At 42.2% G+C, this 22,490-nt stretch overlaps 2 protein-coding genes across 2 annotated transcripts in view; one reads left to right on the top strand and one right to left on the bottom strand.

Moving 5' to 3' along the window:
• The window catches only part of LOC118547243 (uncharacterized), a 215,832-nt gene that overhangs the window by 138,132 nt on the left and 55,210 nt on the right, over positions 1-22,490 (top strand). The window lies entirely within an intron of this gene.
• Positions 2,968-18,012, bottom strand: CBLIF (cobalamin binding intrinsic factor). Its single transcript, XM_078059144.1, has 9 exons — positions 17,934-18,012; positions 16,465-16,641; positions 15,312-15,425; positions 14,752-14,892; positions 12,584-12,765; positions 8,930-9,107; positions 7,337-7,538; positions 4,847-4,965; positions 2,968-3,029 (listed from the first exon to the last, which is right to left on the bottom strand). The coding sequence occupies exons 1-9, from the start codon at positions 18,010-18,012 to the stop codon at positions 2,968-2,970; spliced, it is 1,254 nt and encodes a 417-aa protein (XP_077915270.1).

Raw genomic sequence — 22,490 nt, 5'->3', positions numbered from 1 at the left:
TCCTCTAAAACCCTATTTGTTTCTCAGAGTCCATAGTCTCTCATGGTTCATCTCTCCCTCTGATTTCCCTCCCTTCATTTTTCCCTTCCTTCTCCTAATGTCCTCCGTGCTATTCCTTATGTTCCACAAATAAGTGAAACCATGTGATAATTGACTTTCTCTGCTTGACTTATTTCACTTAGCATAATCTCCTCCAGTCCCATCCATGTTGATGTAAAAGTTGGGTATTCATCCTTTCTGATGGCTGAGTAATATTCCATTGTATATATGGACCACATCTTCTTTATCCATTCATCTGTTGAAGGGCATCTCGGCTCTTTCCACAGTTTGGCTATTGCAGATATTGTTGCTATGAACATTGGGGTGCATATGGCCCTTCTTTTCACTACATCTGTGTCTTTGGGGTAAATACCTGGGAGTGCAATTGCTGGGTCATAGGGTAGCTCTATTTTTTAAATTTTTGAGGAACCTCCACACTGTTTTCCAAAGTGGCTGTACCAACTTGCATTCCCACCAACAGTGTAAGAGTGTTCCCCTTTCTCCACACCCTCTCCAACATTTGTTGTTTCTTTCCCTGTCCATTTTTGTCATTCTAACTGGTGTAAGGTGGTACCTCAATGTGTTTTTTTTTTTTTAAAGATTTTATTTATTTATTTGAGAGAGAGAGAATGAGAGACAGAGAGCACGAGAGGGAAGAGGGCAGAGGGAGAAGCAGACCCCCCGCTGAGCAGGGAGCCCGATGCGGGACTCGATCCCGGGACTCCAGGATCATGACCTGAGCCTAAGGCAGTCGCTTGACCAACTGAGCCACCTAGGCGCCCTCAATGTGGTTTTGATTTGAATTTCCCTGATGGCTAATGATGATGAACACTTTTTCATGTGTCTGTTAGCCATTTGTATGTCTTCTTCAAAGAAGTGTCTGTTCATGTCTTCTGCCCATTTCTTGACTTGATTATTTGTTTTTTGGGTGTTGAGTTTGAGAAGTTCTTTATAGATCTTGGATACCAGCCCTTTATCTGTAGTGTCATTTGCAAATATCTTCTCCCATTCTGTGGGTTGCCTCTTTGTTTTGTTTCTTAAATTCCACATATGAGCCAGTAATTCCTCTACTGGGTATTTACCCAAAGAACATAAAAACACTAATTCAAAAAAATATATGCGCCCCTATGTTTATAGCAGCATTATTTACAATAGCCAAATTATGGAAGCAGGCCAAGTGTTCATCCATAGATGAATGGATAAAGAAGATGTGGTCTGTATATGCAATGGAATATTACTCAGCCATCAAAAGGAATGAAATCTTGCCATTTGCAACAACATGGGTGATCTAGAGGGTATAATGCTAAGTGAAATAAGTCAGTCAAGAGAAAGATAGATACTGTATGATCTCACTCACATGTGGAATTTAAGAATTTCAGGGGCGCCTGGGTGGCTCAGTTGGTTAAGCGGCTGCCTTCGGCTCAGGTCATGATCCCAGAGTACTGGGATCGAGCCCCGCATCGGGCTCCCTGCTCGGCGGAGAGCCTGCTTCTCCCTCTCCCTCTGTCTGCCGCTCTGCCTACTTGTGCTCTCTCTCTGTTAAATAAATAAAAATCTTAAAAAAAAAAAAGAATTTCAGTGACTTTTAAGTATCCCATCGTATGGATCCGCCAGGGTTTACCTATCCATTGCCCTATTGTTGGACATGTAGACTGTTTCCATGTTTTCCATATTATGAATATCATGGCATGTTATGAGAGATCACTTATTCACACTCCTGGAGGGTGCCTTCTACCACAGTACAGCGCTGGCCTTTTTCTGGGGGTACAGTGAGGTACCTAATAGATATGTTTGGGATGAGGGCTTGGGCTGATGGTTCACATCTCCTTCTCCCAGGAGCCCCTGTTACCAGAGGGTAGGCTCTTACTCTGAGCAGCTTGGGGGGGAGACCTGTGACGGGGCAGGTGAATCTTTGCCTTGGGGTCAGTATTAGGAAGTGTACTAAAGCTGCATCTCTAAGGTTTGCTCTCTGATTGCCTCAGCACACATTTTGATTCTTGTATATCTGTGCCCTATTATGATTCTCTCCTTTGTGTAATTTTCAGAATTGGGATTTTGGGGGTTGAAGTTGAGTATATTTTAGGTCTTTTGATACAATTTTCATGTCCTTCACCAGAAAGTCAGTACCAATGTTGACTCCTACCAGCAGAGATTAGATTTATGATTGTCTTTGAAAGCTTAATTTTTCTTTCAAATATATATATATTTAGGGTGTGGTTATAGATCTATATTTCTATTTAATGTGTAAAATATATATGTTTTATGTGGGGTGGGATTTTAGATCTATATTTATATTTAACATATAAAATACATTAAATTTTATATTATATACTAATTGTGAGTTATATTTATATATTAAATGTGTATATATATAAATTATATAAAAATATACATTTTAAACTTAATTTTACCCAGAATAAATATTAGAAATGGAAGGAGAGAGTATTAACATCATTTACCTCGTTCTAAACCATCTGGGAGTCTCATATGAAAAATTTTGGTCATTTCATTAAGTGATTTGAAAAGTAGTACTTGGTATAAGAAACAAAAATAGGAGTTTTTTTAATAGGAGTTTTTAAAATATATCACTTCATTTGTAGAAATAAAGGAATCTGTTGTTTAATTAATTGAGAAGTTCAGAATGAACTGCAAAAATATCACCGGGGCTCTCTCTTCTCCCCTCATCCTAGGTTTAAACAATGACTGGCAGTCATTGCCTTGAGAAGCTGGACCTTTTTTCTTGGGTCACAGATGTTAAGACTCCAGGGAAGTTTGAATCATTTATTCTACATAGTGGTTTCCATGTTTTTACCAGGAGTATGGTAGCATTGTAGATACCCACTTTTTTTTGCATAGATTTGAAATAAAGTGAACAAAAATTCCACCGTCCTTTGGAGGTGTTTGAGAGAACCTGAACCCACCTTGTCCTTAGTACTTTGTGAAATTGGCCATGATGTGCTCATGGCTGAAGGGTTTGTAGTCGGCAACTCCTGGAAACAAGCAGAGAAGAACATGAGGAGGCCATGGTGCGTGTAACCACCCCTACCTCCCAAAGGGCCAGCCCATAGTTAGAGGAGTAAAATCATCCCCGAGTGAAATGGGCAGCTTGATTAGTATGGAGGAGCATGAGATTGGGAGATTTAGGGAGTCCTTGTTTCTAGGCTTAGAGCTGCCATGTGGAGCATCTCTTTGGACAAGCCCCTTAAATTGTGAGAGCCTCCTTTTCCTCCTTTATACTAGCAGGTATAATGTATTGAACCTAATCCTTTTCCTCATGCCTTAAATTGCACTAATATCTACCCTGAAGAGACATTTTCAGGATTAGGAATAAGGACTGCCAGATGCCTAATATAGTCCCTGGCACATAGTTATTGTGCAATAAAATGACTTAGTTAAGTCGAACTTACAGCATTCAAGGTAGGAACTCATGTTCACTTTTGAAGATTTTGCAAAAAGTAGGGAAGGGCATTGGGTTGAGAATTCTTGTGTTTCAGGGCAGAGAAGTTAGATGATGGCAGTATTGATGATTAGCTTTCAAGTCACCGGGCATCGGAAAGATAATTCCAGGCCCAGATGTTTTAGATGTCAGAGGCCTGTTTACCATTCTTTCCCCAGAGAAGAAGAGTAATTGGCAGACATGAGAATAAGCCTGATTTAGGTTCCCAGGCAATTCTTGAGATGCAGGTGGTAGAAGAACTAATAATACTAATATTTAGCATTTGTGAATGCAGAAGACATTGAACTTACTCATTTTAAACATGTTATTTCTAATTTTCACACTAACCCAAGAAATGGTTATTACTATTTCTATTTTATAGCTCTGGAAACTGGTTCTGAGAAGATTCATTCCTTGCTTAATGCAGCTAGTAAGTAAGAGAAGGGGCTTCTAACCAAGCCTTGTGTAACCTCAAGATCTTCATTACATGCTTTGCTGCAATTCAACAAATTCTGACTGGCCAGATTTTGTTAAGTACCTGACAGACTCTAAGAAAACATCTCTCCCATCGAAATCTTGGATAATAAAGCATCTTATAAAGCCACAGCCTCAGTTCTGCTGTGACTTTACGTGGCTTCACATCTCCCTGCATTGTGCTGATTAACATCCCCTTAACTAGGGAACATCATCCTTAGACAAAACCACACACAGTGCTCTTTAACTTGGAGGATATGTTAGTATTTGCGCAAAATTTTAAAGAATGTTTTCCAAAGTGGCTGTACCAACTTGCATTCCCACCAACAGTGTAAGAGGGTTCCCCTTTCTCCACAACCTCTCCAACATTTGTTGTTTCTTGCCTTGTCAATTTTTGCCATTCTAACTGGTGTAAGGTGGTATCTCAATGTGGTTTTGATTTGAATTTCCCTGATGGCTAATGATGATGAACATTTTTTCATGTGTCTGTTAGCCATTTGTATGTCTTCTTCAGAGAAAGTCTTTTCATATCTTCTGCCCATTTTTTGACTTGGTTATTTGTCTTTTGGTTGTTGAGTTTGAGAAGTTCTTTATAGATCTTTGATACCAGTCCTTTATCTGTAGTGTCATTTGCAAATACCTCTATCTAAGAGAACAGAATAGATGTTTACCTCTATCTACCCATCATGTATCATTCAATCGAATCACTGTATATATATTCATAATATATATATGTGTATGTACATGTATGTGGCATCACTGTATACACAAGTATCATATATATACATACAATCTCACAGTTATTTGATTAAATGAGTGAATTAATTAAATAAGGAAATGAAAGAAAGTAGCCCGCAGACTATGGAAGAAAGTCCCAAATTCCTTTCCTTTTCTTACCTTCATTCAAAGGTGTTTTGCCACTAAGGAATTGCCAGTATGTCCGCTCATGAACATTTTCAGCAATATTGTTGATGGAGGAGATGACAAGGCCCCATGATGTCATCGTGGTTTCAAATCTGTAAGAATAAAATCATATGTGATTAACCTCATTTAGGTCAGTCAATAAGGAGTTAAGGTGAAGGGACAGAGACATTCTAAGTGCTTTAGAGATCAGATAAAACCACGCTCAAAAGAGAAATTGCAAATGACTAATGGATATGAAGTTACTTCATTTGCAAGTAAATGAAATTAAAATGAATGGAGTTTTTTAAAAAAACCTATCAATAAGCAAATTTAAAATAATGTAAATGCCCAACAATGGGTGAATACTTAATGAGTGATGGGATGAATATCCAAGATTGAATTTTTTTTTTTGCTGTGATGAAATTGTATTTTTCAATAATTTTAAGTGACATTAAAAATGCTCGTGCAATAATTGTTAAGTGAAAATGTGGGACACAAATTTTACACGAAATAACTATCCCATCCATGTGAGGGATCACAACTATCTGTAAGATGCAAAGAAGAAAACCTACAAAATTATAAAGAAATGTCAACAGCGATTATATTGTGCACACGCTATAGGTGCTTTGTTTTGTTCCTTTTTAAAAAAATTTATTTAGATTCAATCAATTAACATATAGTGTATTACTAGTTTCAGAGGTGCTTTGTTTTGTTCTTTATGCATCACCCGCCAGTTGTCTAGTATATGTATTTATGACGTTCACAGTCAGAAAAAGAAAAATCAGGCAAAATTAAAGCTAAGCTCAGAGAAGTAGTAAGGTATATTCAGAGGGTATTTGAAAACTAAGTATTCTTGAAATGCAACTTTTATCCTGGCCTGTCTATGGAAGTCAGGGAAATTATGGAGCTGGGCTGTGAACAGCAGGTATAATGTATTGAACCTAATCCTGTGGAATAGATTCCGCATACCACTCAGTTGTCACTTCCTTGGGCTTGGCCAATCTTTCTCTCTGGCATCTCTCTGCAGAATTTGGGTCATGTCATCGTTCCTTTGAATGTCTCTCCTCTTTTCCTTTCCAGGACCTGGCATTTTTTCTCTGCTCCTCCTGTGAGCTTAGTCTTCTCCATATTTCTCTACTGCTTCCTCTTCTTGCAAACTATGAAGACATCCCAAGGTTTAATTTTATTTCTTGGGATTTACTTCTCTATTCTGCCCTTTGCCGACAGGACAGTGGAAGGAACATGAGCTTCACAGTCAAGTCTGGGTTCAGATCTCAACTCTATTAGTTACACGTCATGAGATCTTAGGAATGTTACTTAGCCTCTTTGGGCCTGTATGGTGCTATCTGTAAAGTGGGCATATAGATAATGGTTTGTTTGTTTGTTTTTAAAGTGGGCTGTATGCCCAGCATGGGGCTTGAAGCCACAATCCTGAGATCGGGAGTCCCCTTCTCTGCTGACTGAGCCAGCCAGGTGCCCTGGACTCGTGGCTTTGTTGGGAGCTTGTCTGCTACCTATGCACGGTTCCTCAATTTCGGTCATCACCTCTGTCAGATGACCGTCCAGCCTCTTTTGCCTATCCTGACCTCTTTTTCTAGGTCTTCATCTAAACCTCCAAAAGCTCCCTAATGTTTCTGTTTTGAATACCCACAATTAGACATGTCTAAAGGAATTAAGTCTTTTTCTCTGAAAGACATTCTTTCCTCCTGACATTCCTATCAAAAGTTTGGAAGCTTCTCTTTCTGCGCCCCACCCCCCTTCCAGTGCTCACAGAGCTGAGTGGCATCTTCCTTGGTGTGAGTCTATTTATCTTAGATGGAGTCTTCATCACCTCACAGATTCATTACCATAGGCAAGCCCCAGGTCTCCTCCTTGTCTCCCATTCTTGAACCAGTTAACGTTTTACAACATGACTTTTCTTACTTAAAAGCTTGCAATGCTTTCTCTAATAGGAAGTCCGATCTCATTAGCCTAGTTTTTCAGACTTTTTCCAATATCACCCAGCCTGTCCTTCCATACGTTACTCACTTGATTCAGTCCCGTATCCCATATTCTCTTCTCTAGTCAAGCTGGCCTACTCACTGACCCTGAAGTCCTTGCTTATTCCTGTCTTGAATGCTTAATTCTAGCCATTCCCTCTTCCTAAAATACCATCTTCCCCTATCTTCCTTACAGTACTTATTCCTCAAATGGGGTCCAAAGCCACAAACCTTCCTGGACTACTCTAACCCACAGCAGACTCTCCCCCTTTGAATTCCTGTTTGTAAAACTCCATCATATGTTGACTTGTGTCACTGAATTTTTCCTGAGAGCCATGGTAGTTACAAGATTGCAGGCTTCTCAAGGGGTGATGCAATGAAGATCTGTTAAATTATCAGAAGGAGAAAGAAAGTAAGAAAATGAAGGAAGGGATAGAAGGAAGGGAGAGAAGGGAAATTCGGGAGGGGTCTGGGGAGAATGGTGAACGCTGCTTGCAGCACTCACTTGAACATGGAATTTCGGCGCTGTGCTTCCTCTAGGACAACAAGTAGCACTGATCCACGTTTCACACTAACGTCGATGGTCACATTGAAGCCCAGAGCCACCCCCTTCAGCTGGTTATTTATGGTGTATATGACAGTGATGTTGGAGGCTGTGGTGGGAACACGGCTGGGTTGAGTGGGGAGAGTTGGTTGCACTTCATCACCTGTGAAGAGCAAAGAGGCCACATTTGTTGAAGATTATGGGGTTTGTATTACAGGTGCAAAAATCTCTGTTATTGGCAACTCATCCTAAAAAAACATTTCAAGAAATGGCAATGATTTTGTGTCCTTTGTGGGTTGTTCTGAGGAACTGGTGTGATCTATGAAGCTCTCATTTCCATTCTAGAGAATTGTTCGTAGCTGAAGAGCTGACAGCCAGTTTTATAGTGAACATCAGTTTTGTTAAAAGAATTTATAACCAGAAGGGAGGATGGTTAGCCCTAAGTCATGTATTTTACATGATTGAGTTCTGTGGAGTTGTGGGCTTTTTTTGGCAACAAAGGTAGTAAGCAAAGGTAGTAAGTTTCAGACCATTTAACAAAACACCTGGGCAACTATAGTGTAGAATCCTAAGAAAGACTCCGTGGCCACCTTGTCAAGGTTGGAAAATCACTGGGGAAGCAGCCTAAGGAGTTGCGTGAATGTAGCTGTGTTTGGTGTAATTGGGATCAGGCTGCTTGATTGCAGTCTCTATAGACTCTGTACCGAGATGGGCAAGGAATTTAGTAATCTCTGCTTATCTAGGCAACTCCATGCAGCATAAGCCAAACAGTACTTTATACTAGTATTTGATTAGAAAGAAGAGGTATCTTTGCAAAGACTCGTTATCTCTGGAGTGATAAAATTTTTATGCAGGACTCCCACTTTCTTCCTGCATATTTCTACAACGTTTGAATTTTAAGTATCCCTGTATTATATTTTTAATTGGATAAAATAGAGATATTTAAAATAAAAAGGTAATGTGCCTGGTTTCCAACCCATTCCTTTGATGTGCCAGGAGCACCAAGGCTTCATATTTAGATCTCCAAGTCTGATTTTAAACGCAGCTCTGTTCTTCTCATAAGTCTCTCAGACCAGATCAGTGGTCACACTTTTTTTGCTATGCACCACATGTGCTTCTATGTCTATTTAATACGTATTTCATTCTTCCAAATGTTGTAGTTTTTGTCTACATATCTGTTTCCTGACCTTGTAAAGAGCAGATATCATAAGATACTGCATAATTTTTGGTGTATTTGTCAAGTGAATTAAGGAAGTTATATATCATCTGATTGCTAGGAGCATGGACCTCCCCTCTTCGCCAGCATCTCACCGAACGCTATGCATATGGTAGGTGCTCACTTAATGTGTACCGAATGACGTAGACGTGGGGGCTGAATTATGAGGGCAGGCTGGCATGGCCGTGTGTTAGTACACAACACCTGGGGATGGATAGCAGATGTGGCTTTGCCTACATAACAAGCCTATATGCCACTTAAAATCGATCCACATATTATTAGTGGCATAAGTTGCTACTTCATGACATAAGGAAAGGCAGATGTTAAAGAGTTCTTACCAGGGCTGCAAGACACATGGGGCACATCCAGGTATGTCTTGCCTTTCAGGGAAGGGAGGATTTGGGCAATGGACATGGGATTGTGGAATTTCCCCTGCTCAATCTCCTTAAGTATTGTGTCCGTGGTCTTCTGGCAGTTCCATTCCTTGTTAGGTTGCTTAGGTGTCACAGAGAGAGCCTGGGACAGGAGAGAGAGAGGGAGAGAGAGAGACTGAGAGATTGATTAGGCGTAGCTGAGAGTTGGCCTCTATAAACTTCATAAGAGATAGACTTGATCACTAATCTTGGGGATCAAACAGAATCCAACACTGAGCTGCCCAAGGTTTGGGACATTGTCGTTCTTGTTCACTGCTGCATCCCCACCTCTTAGTTCAAGGTCTGTCACATAGCAGTCACACGACAAATATATGTGCACCAATCAGATTTGGGGAACACTATTAGGGCTGTTATATTTATAGCATGTGTATATAAAACAGTTCTTGGATGTAGAACGAAGGTGAGACCCACAAGCTCCAGGGGCAGCGTTAGTCTGGGTCATCTGGCCATCTAAACATGGTAGTGCTCTTTTGTTTTATGTTGTCCTGAACACCATTTGGTGGACTCCTCCCATTCTTTGTGATCATGTCAGGACTATCAACCAGAGGCTCCACAACCCTGGCCACAGGGGTGGACTCATGGCCTGTGCTGGGCTAATCATAGAGTGCCATCCTTTTGGTGACAGTGATTAGTGGGCACACACACTAGCCAGTGTCCTTTCCTGACATACAAACATTCAGAGAGAGAAGCATGTCTTTCTCTCCTGCTGGGGGTATTCAGCTGGCACCACGTAAGTAAGCATTGGGCTGGGACCATCTTCCTCAGTCACTTCGAAGAAGCCATGCAGTAGGAGACAGTGAGGAAAACCAGGGCTGAGTGATGAAAAAAGAATGGTGCCTGAAAGCACAATTTGAGTCCTTTATTCTGCTTAATCCTCAAACCATTTAATCGAGCCCTGGACCTTCTAGTTTATAATGTGAAATAGTAAATCCCCATTTTTTTTTAAGCCAAAATTATTTGGGTTTTATGTTATTTGCAAAAGGATTCTTGATTAATGCACCATGTAAGTCATTCTACTTTGCTGAGATTTATATCACATGAGTAAAATAGAAATCATAATTTATGCCTACCTTTGTGGGTCCATTTGAGGTTCAGATGTGGGACAATAAGCAAAAGCATTTTGTAATGTGTGATATATAAGCTATCATTACCACCTCCCTCCCTTTTAGTGGCGTGCTGTGACCCTCAGAGTATGTCAGTGGTTTGAGATTGCTGGTGACTGATTGACCTGAAGCTTGGAATAGGAAATGAGAGACGAGAGAGTCGAGTCAGAAATGGCTTTGTGAGCCGAAGGCAGTTGATGAACCACCAGTTTTGACAGGCATGACCATCACTGTTAGCTTTGACAACCGTGGACCCTGGCTCTTGCCAGAGGTCACTTTACAGGGTAGTTTGGCTTAAGGGGCATTAGGTAGGTACTCCTCAGCAGCCAGATCTTGTTCACTTGCCATATTCACCTCTCAGATCCCAAAAGCAAGATGTATCCCCTTGGGATAAAACATTACCAATGCCAACACTCTAGAGAGGAGTAACACATTACCCTGTGAGAAGTCATTAATAACTTTGCATGAAGATGTTTATCAGATCCTTTTCCAAGTTAAATCCCCAAGTTAAGAGGAATTTTGAAGGTTTTGGAATATTGATAGAAGGAAGAGAAGAAATTCCTGAGTGCCTAGGGAAGCCATGGAAGTGGCCCAGGCCGCTTGAAGGGCACTGAAATCCTGGAAGACGATGAATAAAGGCTGAAAAGGAAGCTTAATATCACTCTTCTGCTGGGAGAGACCATGAACAATTACCGAGCACCACATCGTGCTTGTGATTTAAAAAAAAAAAAACAAAAAACCTTTACAACCTTGTTTTTATGGGGAAAGTGAAATTCAGAGAAATTCAATATTTGCCCATAGTGGTGGCAGATCTGGGATTCAAACTCAAGTTGTGACATCTTGAGAGCCCTTTGCTTTTCCACACCAGAACATTTTAAATTAGAAAAAAAGTTGTGTATTAGATATCTGGTGATTTCAGACTTCAGGCTGTTTGGGTAAACTCTAGATATGTGCCATAACTTGAGTAGGGAGAGGTTATGTATCCTAACTGATTAGAAATCCATATGACCTGTGATATCAGGATAAGGATGAGGTCTTGCCTTTTCATAAATAAAGCTTTAATTCTTAGGTACAGCTTATCAGAGTGTACCCTGTGGGTGATAAAATCCCAAAGAGAATTCACAAACCAAACTAGCAAAAGCAAACATTTCTCTGTCTGGCATTAAGGAGAAGCAAGTTTATTTTAAGTGAGTCATAGATAAAACCCACCTTATATCCCTTCCAGACTGCCCCTGATATTCCACAAGGCTTTCTAGACCTGAGCACCAGGATTGTTCTTAGATGATTCAGCCTGATTCAAAGACTGGTAACAGTCTTTTTTTTCCATGGCAAAACTTCATTCACTTTGACATGACATGGAAGCTGACATTGTTCTCATTAGTTGCTCCAGTACATGGCACATTGGAGTGGGGATTTTGTATTTACTTTTATGTTTAACATAAACTAATTTCTAGTCTGTTTTTGTCCTTTGCTAATTTCTAATGTGTGGAATGTCAGGGCCAGTCTCTGCTTCTCTCCCCAAAAGGATTTCTTTCTACCACTAGTCCAGAGGTGTATTAGGTTTAGGGGGCTGGCCATGGTTCTCTCTTTCCTGGGCTTTTGGAGTTGAGAGGGTCATAATGTAGTTTTTCTATGAATTACATTAGGCATTTCGAGACTTTGGAGCACAAACTTCTCAGTTTGGACTAGAGGATTTGGCCACAGATGACCCTTTAATTTCCGATTCTAGTTGGTTATCTTTCCCCACTATCATTAGTATGTCTTCCAAGGGAGGATGCTGCCCTAATCAGCCCTAATCAATGGGGTGGGGTTGCATTTGGAGATATAGCAAGCAGCATCTTATGGAATCTGAGCCTGGGTATCTGTACTAGGGAAACATAGGATTGAGTATGGACAGGGTACCAGACACACCTGGTTTTGCCATTTAGAGCACTGTGTGAGGTTGAAATGAGATCGAGAGTATAAAAGAGCTTGACAAGTCAGCTTTAAGTTGTCTTCATTAATCAGTTTGAACACAAGCCGGCATTTTCTGGATCAAGATAAAGGGCTGAAAAGAGAACACGTGACTGGCAAGATGGAATCAGAAAATTCCATTTTTTTGAGGACCTATTTTAATATCCTTATTTTTTATACATCAAATTTTCATCAGTCTATAATTATTATGAACAAACTGATCATTATCAGTAATAACCTGATATGTTTCTGGGATTTATTTATTTTTTCCAAGAAAGAGAAAATAATTCATGTAGTTTTATTTTCACCTATGAGGTAGGGAGGAATTCACACCTGCATTTTACCAGTAGAGAAACTGAGACAAACACTACAAGGAATCTACCTCAAGTCATACTGGCTGATCTTTCTCAAAGATATTAGAAGAAGCCTGGTCTCTTGATCCTACAATCCAGTCTTATCATATTGGCATGGACCCCACAAAGAGCATGGGTGATGTGTTTACCTGCATGGCAAGGCCAGTACTGTAGATGTCCCCAATGATGCCATTGTCTTTGATCCTCATGCTGATATTCTTCACGGCTTCCTCTAGTACCTGACTGAACAGAATTCTGTAACCTTCCTCTGAACCTTCTGGGATCCTGTTGTACATACAGGTCAGAGCTAAAGTTGCCATCGCTCCTGTGTCTGTGAAGCACGGTTGGAGGGGAGTGGGTAAGACAACCATCACCACAACAATATGAACAGCTAACATTTACTGTGTGCTTATTGTATTCCAGCTACATTATCTCCTTTATTCTTCAGGACTGTGAAATAGGACCTATAATTAATTCCATTGAAGGGATAAAGAAATGGAGGCTCATAGAGGCCAAGTAATGGCCCAAGGCCTCACAGCTGGTAACTAGCAGTGCCAGGACCCAGATCTATATGACTCCACAGCTCATGCTTTTAATTAATGTAGACTGGCACTTTATTCAATCTCATTTTTCTTGTCCCAGTGTTTATCTTTTAAAAATGTCACTAGTTCTTGAAGGCCCGGCCATCACCACCTCTCAGTGAAACTTTCTTTGGTCTGACCAGTGCCACAGGTGCAGTTTCTTTTCTGAACCTTTTTTTAATATAGGCTCCATGCCCAGCATGGAGCCCAACGTGGGGCTTAAACTCACGACCCTGAGATCAAGACCCAAGCTGAGATTAAGAGTCGGATGCTTAACTGAGTGAGCTACCCAGGCGCTCCTCTTTTCTGAACTTTTTTAGCCTGTGTTGTTTGGACCTGTTTTGCAATCTCAGCACTCTCTGCTCTGTTTTACTGTTACCGTGCTCTGTGAGCTCCAGGATGGTGGGAACTTTGCACCCCCCAAAGCACCCAGCACAGGGTCATTTTCATTATTTGCATGGGAAAGTGTATGTGGACTGAATGAGCAAGCTCTGACAGGACAAGACAGAACAAATGAAAGACTTGCCAGATAACTTCTTTCTCTGATCTTCTCCTCCCTACTGTAATCTCCACCTGAATTTGTGTAACCTCATTAAGGATGACAGTGTTGTTGAAACCATTGTTGGCCAAGAAGTCAAATCTCCTGAACTGACAGACACCTTGGTAATGCATGAGGTCCCAGATGGAAAATAGAGGCCAGTCTGCTCTTGAGCCATAGGGAGGGTACTAGAGTACTTGATTATTGGTCTGAAAGAGCCTGAAATGAGAGAGTTTGCCTGAAATGAGAGAGGTTGCAGAGGCAGAGTGGATAACAGGGTGAAAACCTGAGATATGCTATTGCTTGGAGAGTGGCAAAGGAGAGAAGGTGACCATGAATGAAGGGCACATGATAATGTCCTCAGAGAGGGTGTTATTCAGAGCTGGTATCATGATCTGAAGAAGGGTGGACAGAAAAGGACATGGTACTGTAGGGGAAAAAGCTTCCCTTCACAAGCAGCCATAAGGTTACAGAATGAAGAAATAACATGGTTCCAGTGTATCCTTGAAGGGGAGGAGCATGGTGGGTTTAGGGTTCAGAGAGTATCTGTTTACTAGAAAGAGAATATCAGGATGTTATAAGGAGAAACATTGGGAAGGAAGGAGAGGGGAATCATCAGTAGTAATAAAAGAGTGGGTTCAGGGGTGCCTGGGTGGCTTAGTCAGTTAAGCATCCAACTCTTGGTTTCGGCTCAGGTCATGATCTCAGGGTCGTGAGATGGAGCCCAGTGTCTGGCTCCTTGTTCAGTGTGAAGTCAGCTCGAGATTCTCCCTCTCCCCCTCCTTCTGCCCCTCTCCCTGCTCTCTTTCTCTAAAATAAATAAGTGAATCTTTAAAAAGAAGAGATTTCAGGGTAAGACTGAGTCTAGACATTGATTTAATCATTTAAGAATTTGCCTGGGAATAACCGCTGACTTGGGTGACTTGTTTATTGTTCCCAGGAGAGATTCTGTCACTGTCAGATATTTCAAGTATTTTCCTGGATTCTTTGTTTTACTGTCTCCCCTTCATTTATTCCTTAATTCACATGTCCAACAAATATTTCTTAAGTGCCTTCCATCTGCAGACATTTTCATGATCCTCAGCTCCTCCTCCATGGAAAGCTCCCCCTCCCACTTTCCCCTACTGCCTACCTCCCCCATTGAATGCCCTTGATGTTCCCAGCTCAGGGCAGTGTTTGGAAGTGGCAACCAACTCACCCGTATTGAAGGGGGAAGAACTGAACCTCAGGTACTTGGCAAAGCGGGCTGCTATGGGTAGGGCTGTCGCTGGGTTCTCCTGGCACAGTGCCAGGACCGCCAGACTGGGCCCATAGAAGGTTGAAGCTGGAGCACTGAGGTCTGGGAAGGGGACAGAGGGTCTCTGTAAGATTAACATTCACCATAATGAGGACGTTCGTGAAAAAGGTAAAAGTCAAATCTTTTAAGTAGAAATTTCTAGAAAACCTGTCCAAAAAGACTCCATATTGGCAAAAGCTAACTTGAACATTTCTCAGAATAAGAATATTACCTAGCAGGACAAGAGAATAAAAGGGATAGCTGTCTTCAGGTGATGGTGTAAGTCTGTGTCCCCAGGTAGTGGTCTTCTCTGGTTCATTTGGAATCAAAGTGAATATCTCATTGTGGGATTATCTGAGGGATCCTGAGTAACTTGTGTCTCTTCCCTTACTTTCCACTCACCCATCTTTTTCTTTCTAGGTTTAATATTCTCAGGAAGGACCATTTGCCTCACTCTCCCCTCCCTTCTGATGAGGTCTTACTTGAAGGTGGCCAGGTTTCCATTTGTCTCTGTAGAATTGATACTTTATTCCCAGGGTCTCGGCAGGAGGAGTTGAGGGCCATGATGGTAAGGGCGAGCTGACCAATGGTCAGGTCTGTGGAGGAGAGAACAAAACAGTCACAAAGGTATTCTCAGGGGGAGAGTGTGCCAGGGGCCAGGGCTGAGCTCTCTGCTTCTTGTCCAGATCATTTTGATTTTTTAATAAGGTGATTAGATAATTTTTTAAAAAGATTTTATTTTTAAGTAATCTCTACACCCAACATGGGACTCAAACTCACAACCTGGAGATCAAGAGCCACATGTACCCCCACCCCCACCCCCTCCCCCCGAGCTAGCCAGGTGCCTCTAGATAGTTTTTTTTTTTTTTTTTTTTAAGATTTTATTTATTTATTCATGAGAGACAGAGAGAGGCAAAGGCAGAGGGAGAAGCAGGCTCCCCACGGAGCAGGGAGCCCAATGTGGGACTCGATCCCAGGACCCTGGGATCATGACCTGAGCCGAAGGCAGACGCTTAACCGACTGAGCCACCCAGGCGTCCCCCTCTAGATAGTTTTTTGATCTGGTTTTTCTTAAGGAAAGAAGTATGGAAAAATGCTCAAGGAATGTTTAATCTGGTGACCACTGTGTGACTTGACAACTTCATCAGGAATCCCTGTTATCTAAAGCAGCAAGAGCACCCATACAAATTCATACCTGAAAATAATTTTAACTTTATTATCTAACTTGATCCTCAAGGCAACTCCTGTGAGGTAGGCAGAACAGAGATTTGGTTATTATTATCATTGTTATAATTACTGTTAGTGTCCTTGTTATTAGAATCATCTGCATTTTGCAGACAAAGAAGTGAGGTTGGTCCAGATCTGCGGCCTGTTCAAGGTCACAGAGTTGGTAAGTGGTGGGGCCAGAGCTGCAAGCCCGCTCTTTTTACATCTGGCCTAGAGCTAATTCTGCTCTCCTGCCCAACTCTACAAATGCTCTCACTTCACACACCTTTCTTTCCGGGTACACAGGGAAAGATGCTTTGGTGATTCAGGTACAATCGCAAGTGGCATTGGAGTCGGGGGGGGGGGGGTTGGAGTTGGGATCTGGGGCTGGAGAATCAGGGAGCATGTGGAGCGGCTCTGACTTCTCACCGGCTGTGTCACTGGCCATGAGCTTGTCAGCCAGGAGCTTCTGGGCCTCCACGTTGTAGGCTCCAGCCAGGTTCATGGCAATCAGGATGCTGGGATTTGGGTAGGCTGAGCTGGTCACAGAGTTCTCCATGAGCACTTGTATGCCATTAACCAAGGGCTGCTGTGCTGGGGGAACAGCTGAGAAGAGAAAAGCCATTTACTAAACCCTTAATCCTCTCTCTCTCATCTCAGAAACATGTTTCCCGATCTCTCTGTTAGAAGATGGGATTAGTTAGCATTAGTATTCTCAGGGACACCCTCTGTGGGGGTGATTATTTTTTGGGGGTATCAGGTGATTATTAAAGAGAGATGGAGAAAACACTGAGATTTTCTTTTGAGGCCAATTAGACCCAACATCTTCTCAAATAACCCTTATATTTATCAAAGTGCTTTCTCATTTAGGAAGTTCAAGCAATATGGCTCATGGCCATTTCATATTATTTCTAGCACATTCCTAGAAATCACTGATTTCCTTGTAGTTTTTTCTCACTCTTTTTTTTAAAGTTAATTTTTTTTTTTGGGTGCCTGGGTGGTATAGTTGGTTAAGTGTCCGACTTTTGGTTTCAGCTCAGGTCCTGGTCTTAGGGTCCTGGGATCGAGTCCCGTGTCAGCTCTGTGCTCAGCGTGGAGTCTGCTTGGGATTCTCTCTCTCCCTCTCCCTCTGCCCCTTCCCACCCCTTTCTCTCTTTCAAATAAATAAATCCTAAAAAAATATAAAGTTATTTCTTTTTTGTTTTTTAGGATTTTATTTATTTATTTGAGAGAGAGAGTGTGTGTGAGCCTGTGGGCCAGCAGGGAGAGGAGCAGAGGGAAAGGGATAAGCCGACTCCTTATTGAGAGCAGCACCCAATGCAGGGCTCAATCCCACGACCCTGAGATCATGACCTGAGCTGAAATCAAGAGTTGGATGCTCAACTGACTGAGCCACCCAGGTGCCTCCCTTTTTTAAAAGATTTTATTTTTAAGTAATCTCTACACCCTACGTGGGGCTCGAACTCACAACCCTGAGATCAAGAGTTGCATGTTCCTCCAACTGAGCCAGCCAGGCACCCTCTTTTCTTCTTAGTCTTACATGAAAAATATGGAAGACTTGGGATATGACCTGTCCTCAGCGAGTACCAACATCCCCCTAGCAGTGGCACTTGGTCGGAACTGCTCTGAGCGTCTCTCTTTGTGCCACCAGCCATCATTCCTGTGCCAGTATTTCGATCTCTCTTAAGGTAAAATGCATAGACTTGCCTCTCCAAGAACTTATGCTATTTGACCAGGAAAGATGAAGCACGCACTCACCCTGACTCATCTACTTTGAACTTCTGCAGTGATTGCTGTTTTCAATCACTTTCTCCTCAGCAGACCTCCGTGTGTGAGGTGTCCCCCTTTCCCTGGGGGAGCTGCTTCCCTGACCTCTCTGGAAGAACCACCATACTCACAGCATGAGCTTTGGGTCCAGGTGCTGGTCCCAGCCACAGCCCAGAGAAGGTTCAGGAGGTGGAGGGTGAACCAGGCCATCCCACTCTCTCTTGTCCTGTCTACAGATCCCATGCACAGATCCCCGTTTTGAAAATGAGGTGTTTCTAAAACCCTTCTCTTATATATGCTTCTTTTTGTAAAACAGTCTGCCCTTCTCCCACTCCTGGCCACTCCTAACCACTTATGTTCACCTCTCTTTCTCTGATAGAACTAATTTCCATATGCTTATCTAAGTTCCCTCCTATCAATCCTCCAAGGTGTGTGGAGGTGATTTCTAGGTGGCACAGTCATAGGCGACACTTGGTGCTGAGTATGATGTGATGGCAATGATGACAGAGTGTCCTTCACCACAATCCTGGGTCATTACATCAGGAGCGTGGCTGGTGTGTGAGGGAGCATAAATGGGCCTTCCTCCTGGGCTTTTGTACACCGGCCCAGACAACCTCCTGGCTGTTTATCAGCAACCACTTCATTGAAGGTTAGGCAGTTCCTAAGGCACCGTCTTACTTATGGTTCGAGGCACTTGCTTCAAAGTATGTCCTTTTATGCTCTCAGGTGAGGATGTGCCAGGTGAAGTTGGCCTTTATGCAATTAATAAGTTGCTGTGACCTGGGTCCCAGCCTAGGCTCTTTAAGGTTGTTTGGCTTCACGCAAGCAATGGACCCGAGTTTCCCAGAAATTGTATTTTTTTTTTTTAAGTAGGCTCCATGTCCAGCATGGAGCCTAATGCAGGGCTTCAACTCATGACCCTGAGATCAAGACCTGAGCTAAGATCAAGGGTGGATGCTTAATGGAACTGAACCACCCAGGCACCCTGCTCAGATTGTTTCATTTGATTTCTCTTTCCTTATCTGGGGACAAAGCAGTTTCAAACACCCAGGGCTTTCAGATATTATCGTTTTTTAAATTTTATTTAAAAATTTTTAAATTATGTTATGTTATTCACCATACAGTACATCATTAGTTTTTGATGTAGCATTCCATGATTCATTGTTTGTGTATAACACCCAGTGCTCCATGCAGAACATGCCCTCCTTAATACCCATCACCAGGCTAACCCATCCCCCCACAGCCCTCCCCTCTGAAACCCTGTTTGTTTCCTGGAGTCCATTGTCTCTCATGGTTCATCTTCCCCTCTGATTCCCGCCCCCCTTCATTTTTCCCTTCCTTCTCCTAATGTCCTCCATGCTATTCTTTATGTTCCACAAATAAGTGAAACCATATGATAATTGACTTTCTCTGCTTGACTTATTTCACTTAGCATAATCTCCTCTAGTTCCATCCATGTTGATCCTTTCTGATGGCTGAGTAATACAAGGCAAGAAACAACAAATTTTGGAGAGGTTGTGGAGAAAGGGGAACCCTCTTACACTGTTGGTGGGAATGCAAGTTGATACAGCCACTTTGGAAAACAGTGTTTTTCAAAAATTTAAAAATAGAGCTACCCTATGACCCAGCAACTGCACTACTGGGCATTTACCCCAAAGATACAGATGTAGTGAAGAAAAGGGCCGCATGTTTGTAGCAGCAATGTCTGCAATAGCCAAACTGTGGAAGGAGCCCAGATGCCCTTCAACAGATGAATGGATAAAGAAGATGTCCATATATACAATGGAGTATTACTCAGTCGACATCTTGATTGTGGCCTCATTGAGAGACCCTGACCCACAGAAACTATGAGATAGTACATCTTGTTGTTTTAAGCCATTAAGTTTTAGGGTGACTTGTATTATTAACTAATACGTGGTATATGTTGGGAGATGAGGCCAGAAAGACAGTTTGAGGGCTTCACATCCCATGTGAAGGAGTGGTAGGCACAATTATGCCCTCCCCTCAACCCCACACACCTATCCACATCCTAATCTCTGAAATCTGTGAATATGTTAGGTCACATGGTAAGTGGGAACTAAGGTTGCTAATGAGCTGATTCTTACATAGAAGATTATTTTGGATTATCGCGGTGGACCCACTGTAATCAGAAGTCCTTATAAATGGAAGAGGGAGGCGGGAGAGTGAGTCAGAAAAGGGGATGTGGTGATGGGAACAGAGGTCGGAGTGATACAAGTGCTGGCTTTGGAAAGTGGAGGAATGCTGGCCTCTCCCAGAAGCTGGAAAAGGCGAGGAAACGGATTCTCCCCTAGAACCTCTAGAAGGAATGCAGCCTTTTCAACACCTTGATTTTATCCCAGTGAGATCCATTTTTTACTTCTGAGCTCCAGAACTGTACGATGATATGTTTGTCTTAAGCCAGTAATCAGTGGTAATTTGTTGCAGCAGCAATAAGAATCTAACACAGGATTAGGATCCCAGCATGGCATTGACCTTGGGTTCCAGAGCCTGCTTGTGACCGTCCTGAGATGAGCCACACCCCCTTGGTGTGCCTGTTCTTTAACCACACATTTCCTTATAAATTGCTATTTATAGCCATGGTTGCTGTAAGACTGATTATGATACAATTGTCTCACTTAGCAAATAACTTCCACAACAGGAACCACACAGGCCATACTTTTCTTAACTCATATATTTCAACAGTCCTTGGCTAACTTTTGAGAGAACTAATTTTTTTTAAGAGACAGGGGGGTAGGAGGGGGAGGGGGAGGGGCAGAGGGCAAGAGAGAGAGAGAGAGAATCTCAAGCAGGCTCCATGCTGAGCACAGAGCCTGACATGGGCCTTGATCTCATGACTCAGATCATGACCTGAGCCAAAATCAAGAGTCAGATGCTCAACTGACGGAGCCACCCAGGCATCCCTTGACTGAAACTTACTAATTTACTTGTCTGTTTTCTCCTGTGCCTCATTTTCTGGTATCCAAGCACCCAGACTCTCAATGGACATCTGAGAGGTTTATTTGTGTCGATTATTCTCTGCTGTGGTAGCAGAGGGAAGTTTATCCCCTCAGGCTCAATCTCAGTTCTGTCATAATGCTAAGCTTTAGAGCTTCTCATAAGGCAAGGGTGGCCAGAGCTAGGATTCCCTGGGGAATGTCAGTAGAACGTGAAGGGAATGTTACTCCATTTCCCTCCATGTCTGTCTCTGAGATTAAATGCATTCCTATCAGATAGCAATGTTACTGTATTCTACTATGGGACCAGTGGTTAGGAGAAACTGAGCTTTGTTAAGAGTGGAGGCTCACAGTGCTACAGGGAAGTGTTAGAAACACAGTAGAGTAAAGTGAGATTTTATGTTTGATCCAACAAGAGGAATTAAATGAAAATTGCAAAGGAAATGACTTTTTCATGCTGTGATTGCATGTTATTTGATTCCGTGTCAGTGTGCCCATTAGAATATCCTTATACCACATTTGGAAGAATAGGTCTAATACAAATTGTGTATTTATATTAGACCTATTGTGTGCTTTACTGGTGTTGACTGGTTATTATTGAAAGTGAGCTAGAATCATAGAGAGAGTCAGCAATCTCAAAGGGACCTATTCCAACTTTGTTATTTTGAGATTCAATTTCATTGGTCCATTGCAGGGTCAATACTTCCTGTTATTTTTTGCTTGAGCTTCCTTATTTTTCCTGATGGACAAAACCAACCATATGTACTCTTTTTTTCCAGGATACTACCAGTTTTTTTTTTTTTTTAAAGATTTTATTTATTTATTTGACAGAGACATAGCGAGAGAGGGAACACAAGCAGGGGGAGTGGGAGAGGGAGAAGCAGGCTCCCGGCTGAGCAGGGAGCCCAATGCAGGGCTCAATCCCAGGGCCCCGGGATCATGACCCGAGCCAAAGGCAGATGCTTAACAACTGAGCCACCCAGGTGCCCCAGGATACTACCAGTTTTTAATCTGTCTTTTTGAGTGTAATTATTAACAGTGTTCACTTTCACTCTTTCAGTGTTGTGGTTGGATGATAAGTCATGCTATGTATGATAGACAGGAATGGCACTTATAACATTTTGCATATTTATCACCCTAAGCCATTATCCCTCAATTTCGCTTGTAGAGTCTACAAACAGGTCTGAGAGCTGCTGCCCCAGGTGAACAGCACCATGGAGGTCCCCTGTCTCTAACTTAATTTTTAAGATGAGACACAGACCCAAGGGGATAGAATCCATTGCTGTCTAGTTATCTGTCATATCCAGTTAATGAAGAATAGGGTGGAGTTGACCCTGAGGGTTGAGGACCAGTACCAGAAAAGCAGTGGTCAAACCCTAACAATAAAGCAGGGTTGCTGGTGGAGGGGAGAAAGCTAAGAGTATTGTGAAGGAAACACAGGAGGAATGAGGGAGACATTGATAAAATAATTTAATTCTGCCTGAAGGCATCTTCCTTTTGGGATTGCTTTATTTAAAGATTTAATTTTTTATTAGAGTGAGATTGAGAGAGAGAAAGGTAAGGAGCAGAGGGGGAGGGAGAGGGAGGAGGGGAAAGAATCTCAAGCAGACTTGGTGCTCAGCATGGAGCTTGCTGTGGGGCTTGATCTCAGTGAGATCATGACCTGAGCCAAAATCAAGAATGGGACACTTAACTGAGCCACCCAGGCACCCCTGATTTTTATTTTTATTTTTA

Source organism: Halichoerus grypus, chromosome 11 (assembly GCF_964656455.1).
Source record: "Halichoerus grypus chromosome 11, mHalGry1.hap1.1, whole genome shotgun sequence".
NCBI classification, from domain to species: Eukaryota; Metazoa; Chordata; class Mammalia; order Carnivora; family Phocidae; genus Halichoerus; species Halichoerus grypus.
Note: the sequence above shows the minus strand (reverse complement) of the source record. Positions and strands in the feature narration are given on the sequence as shown.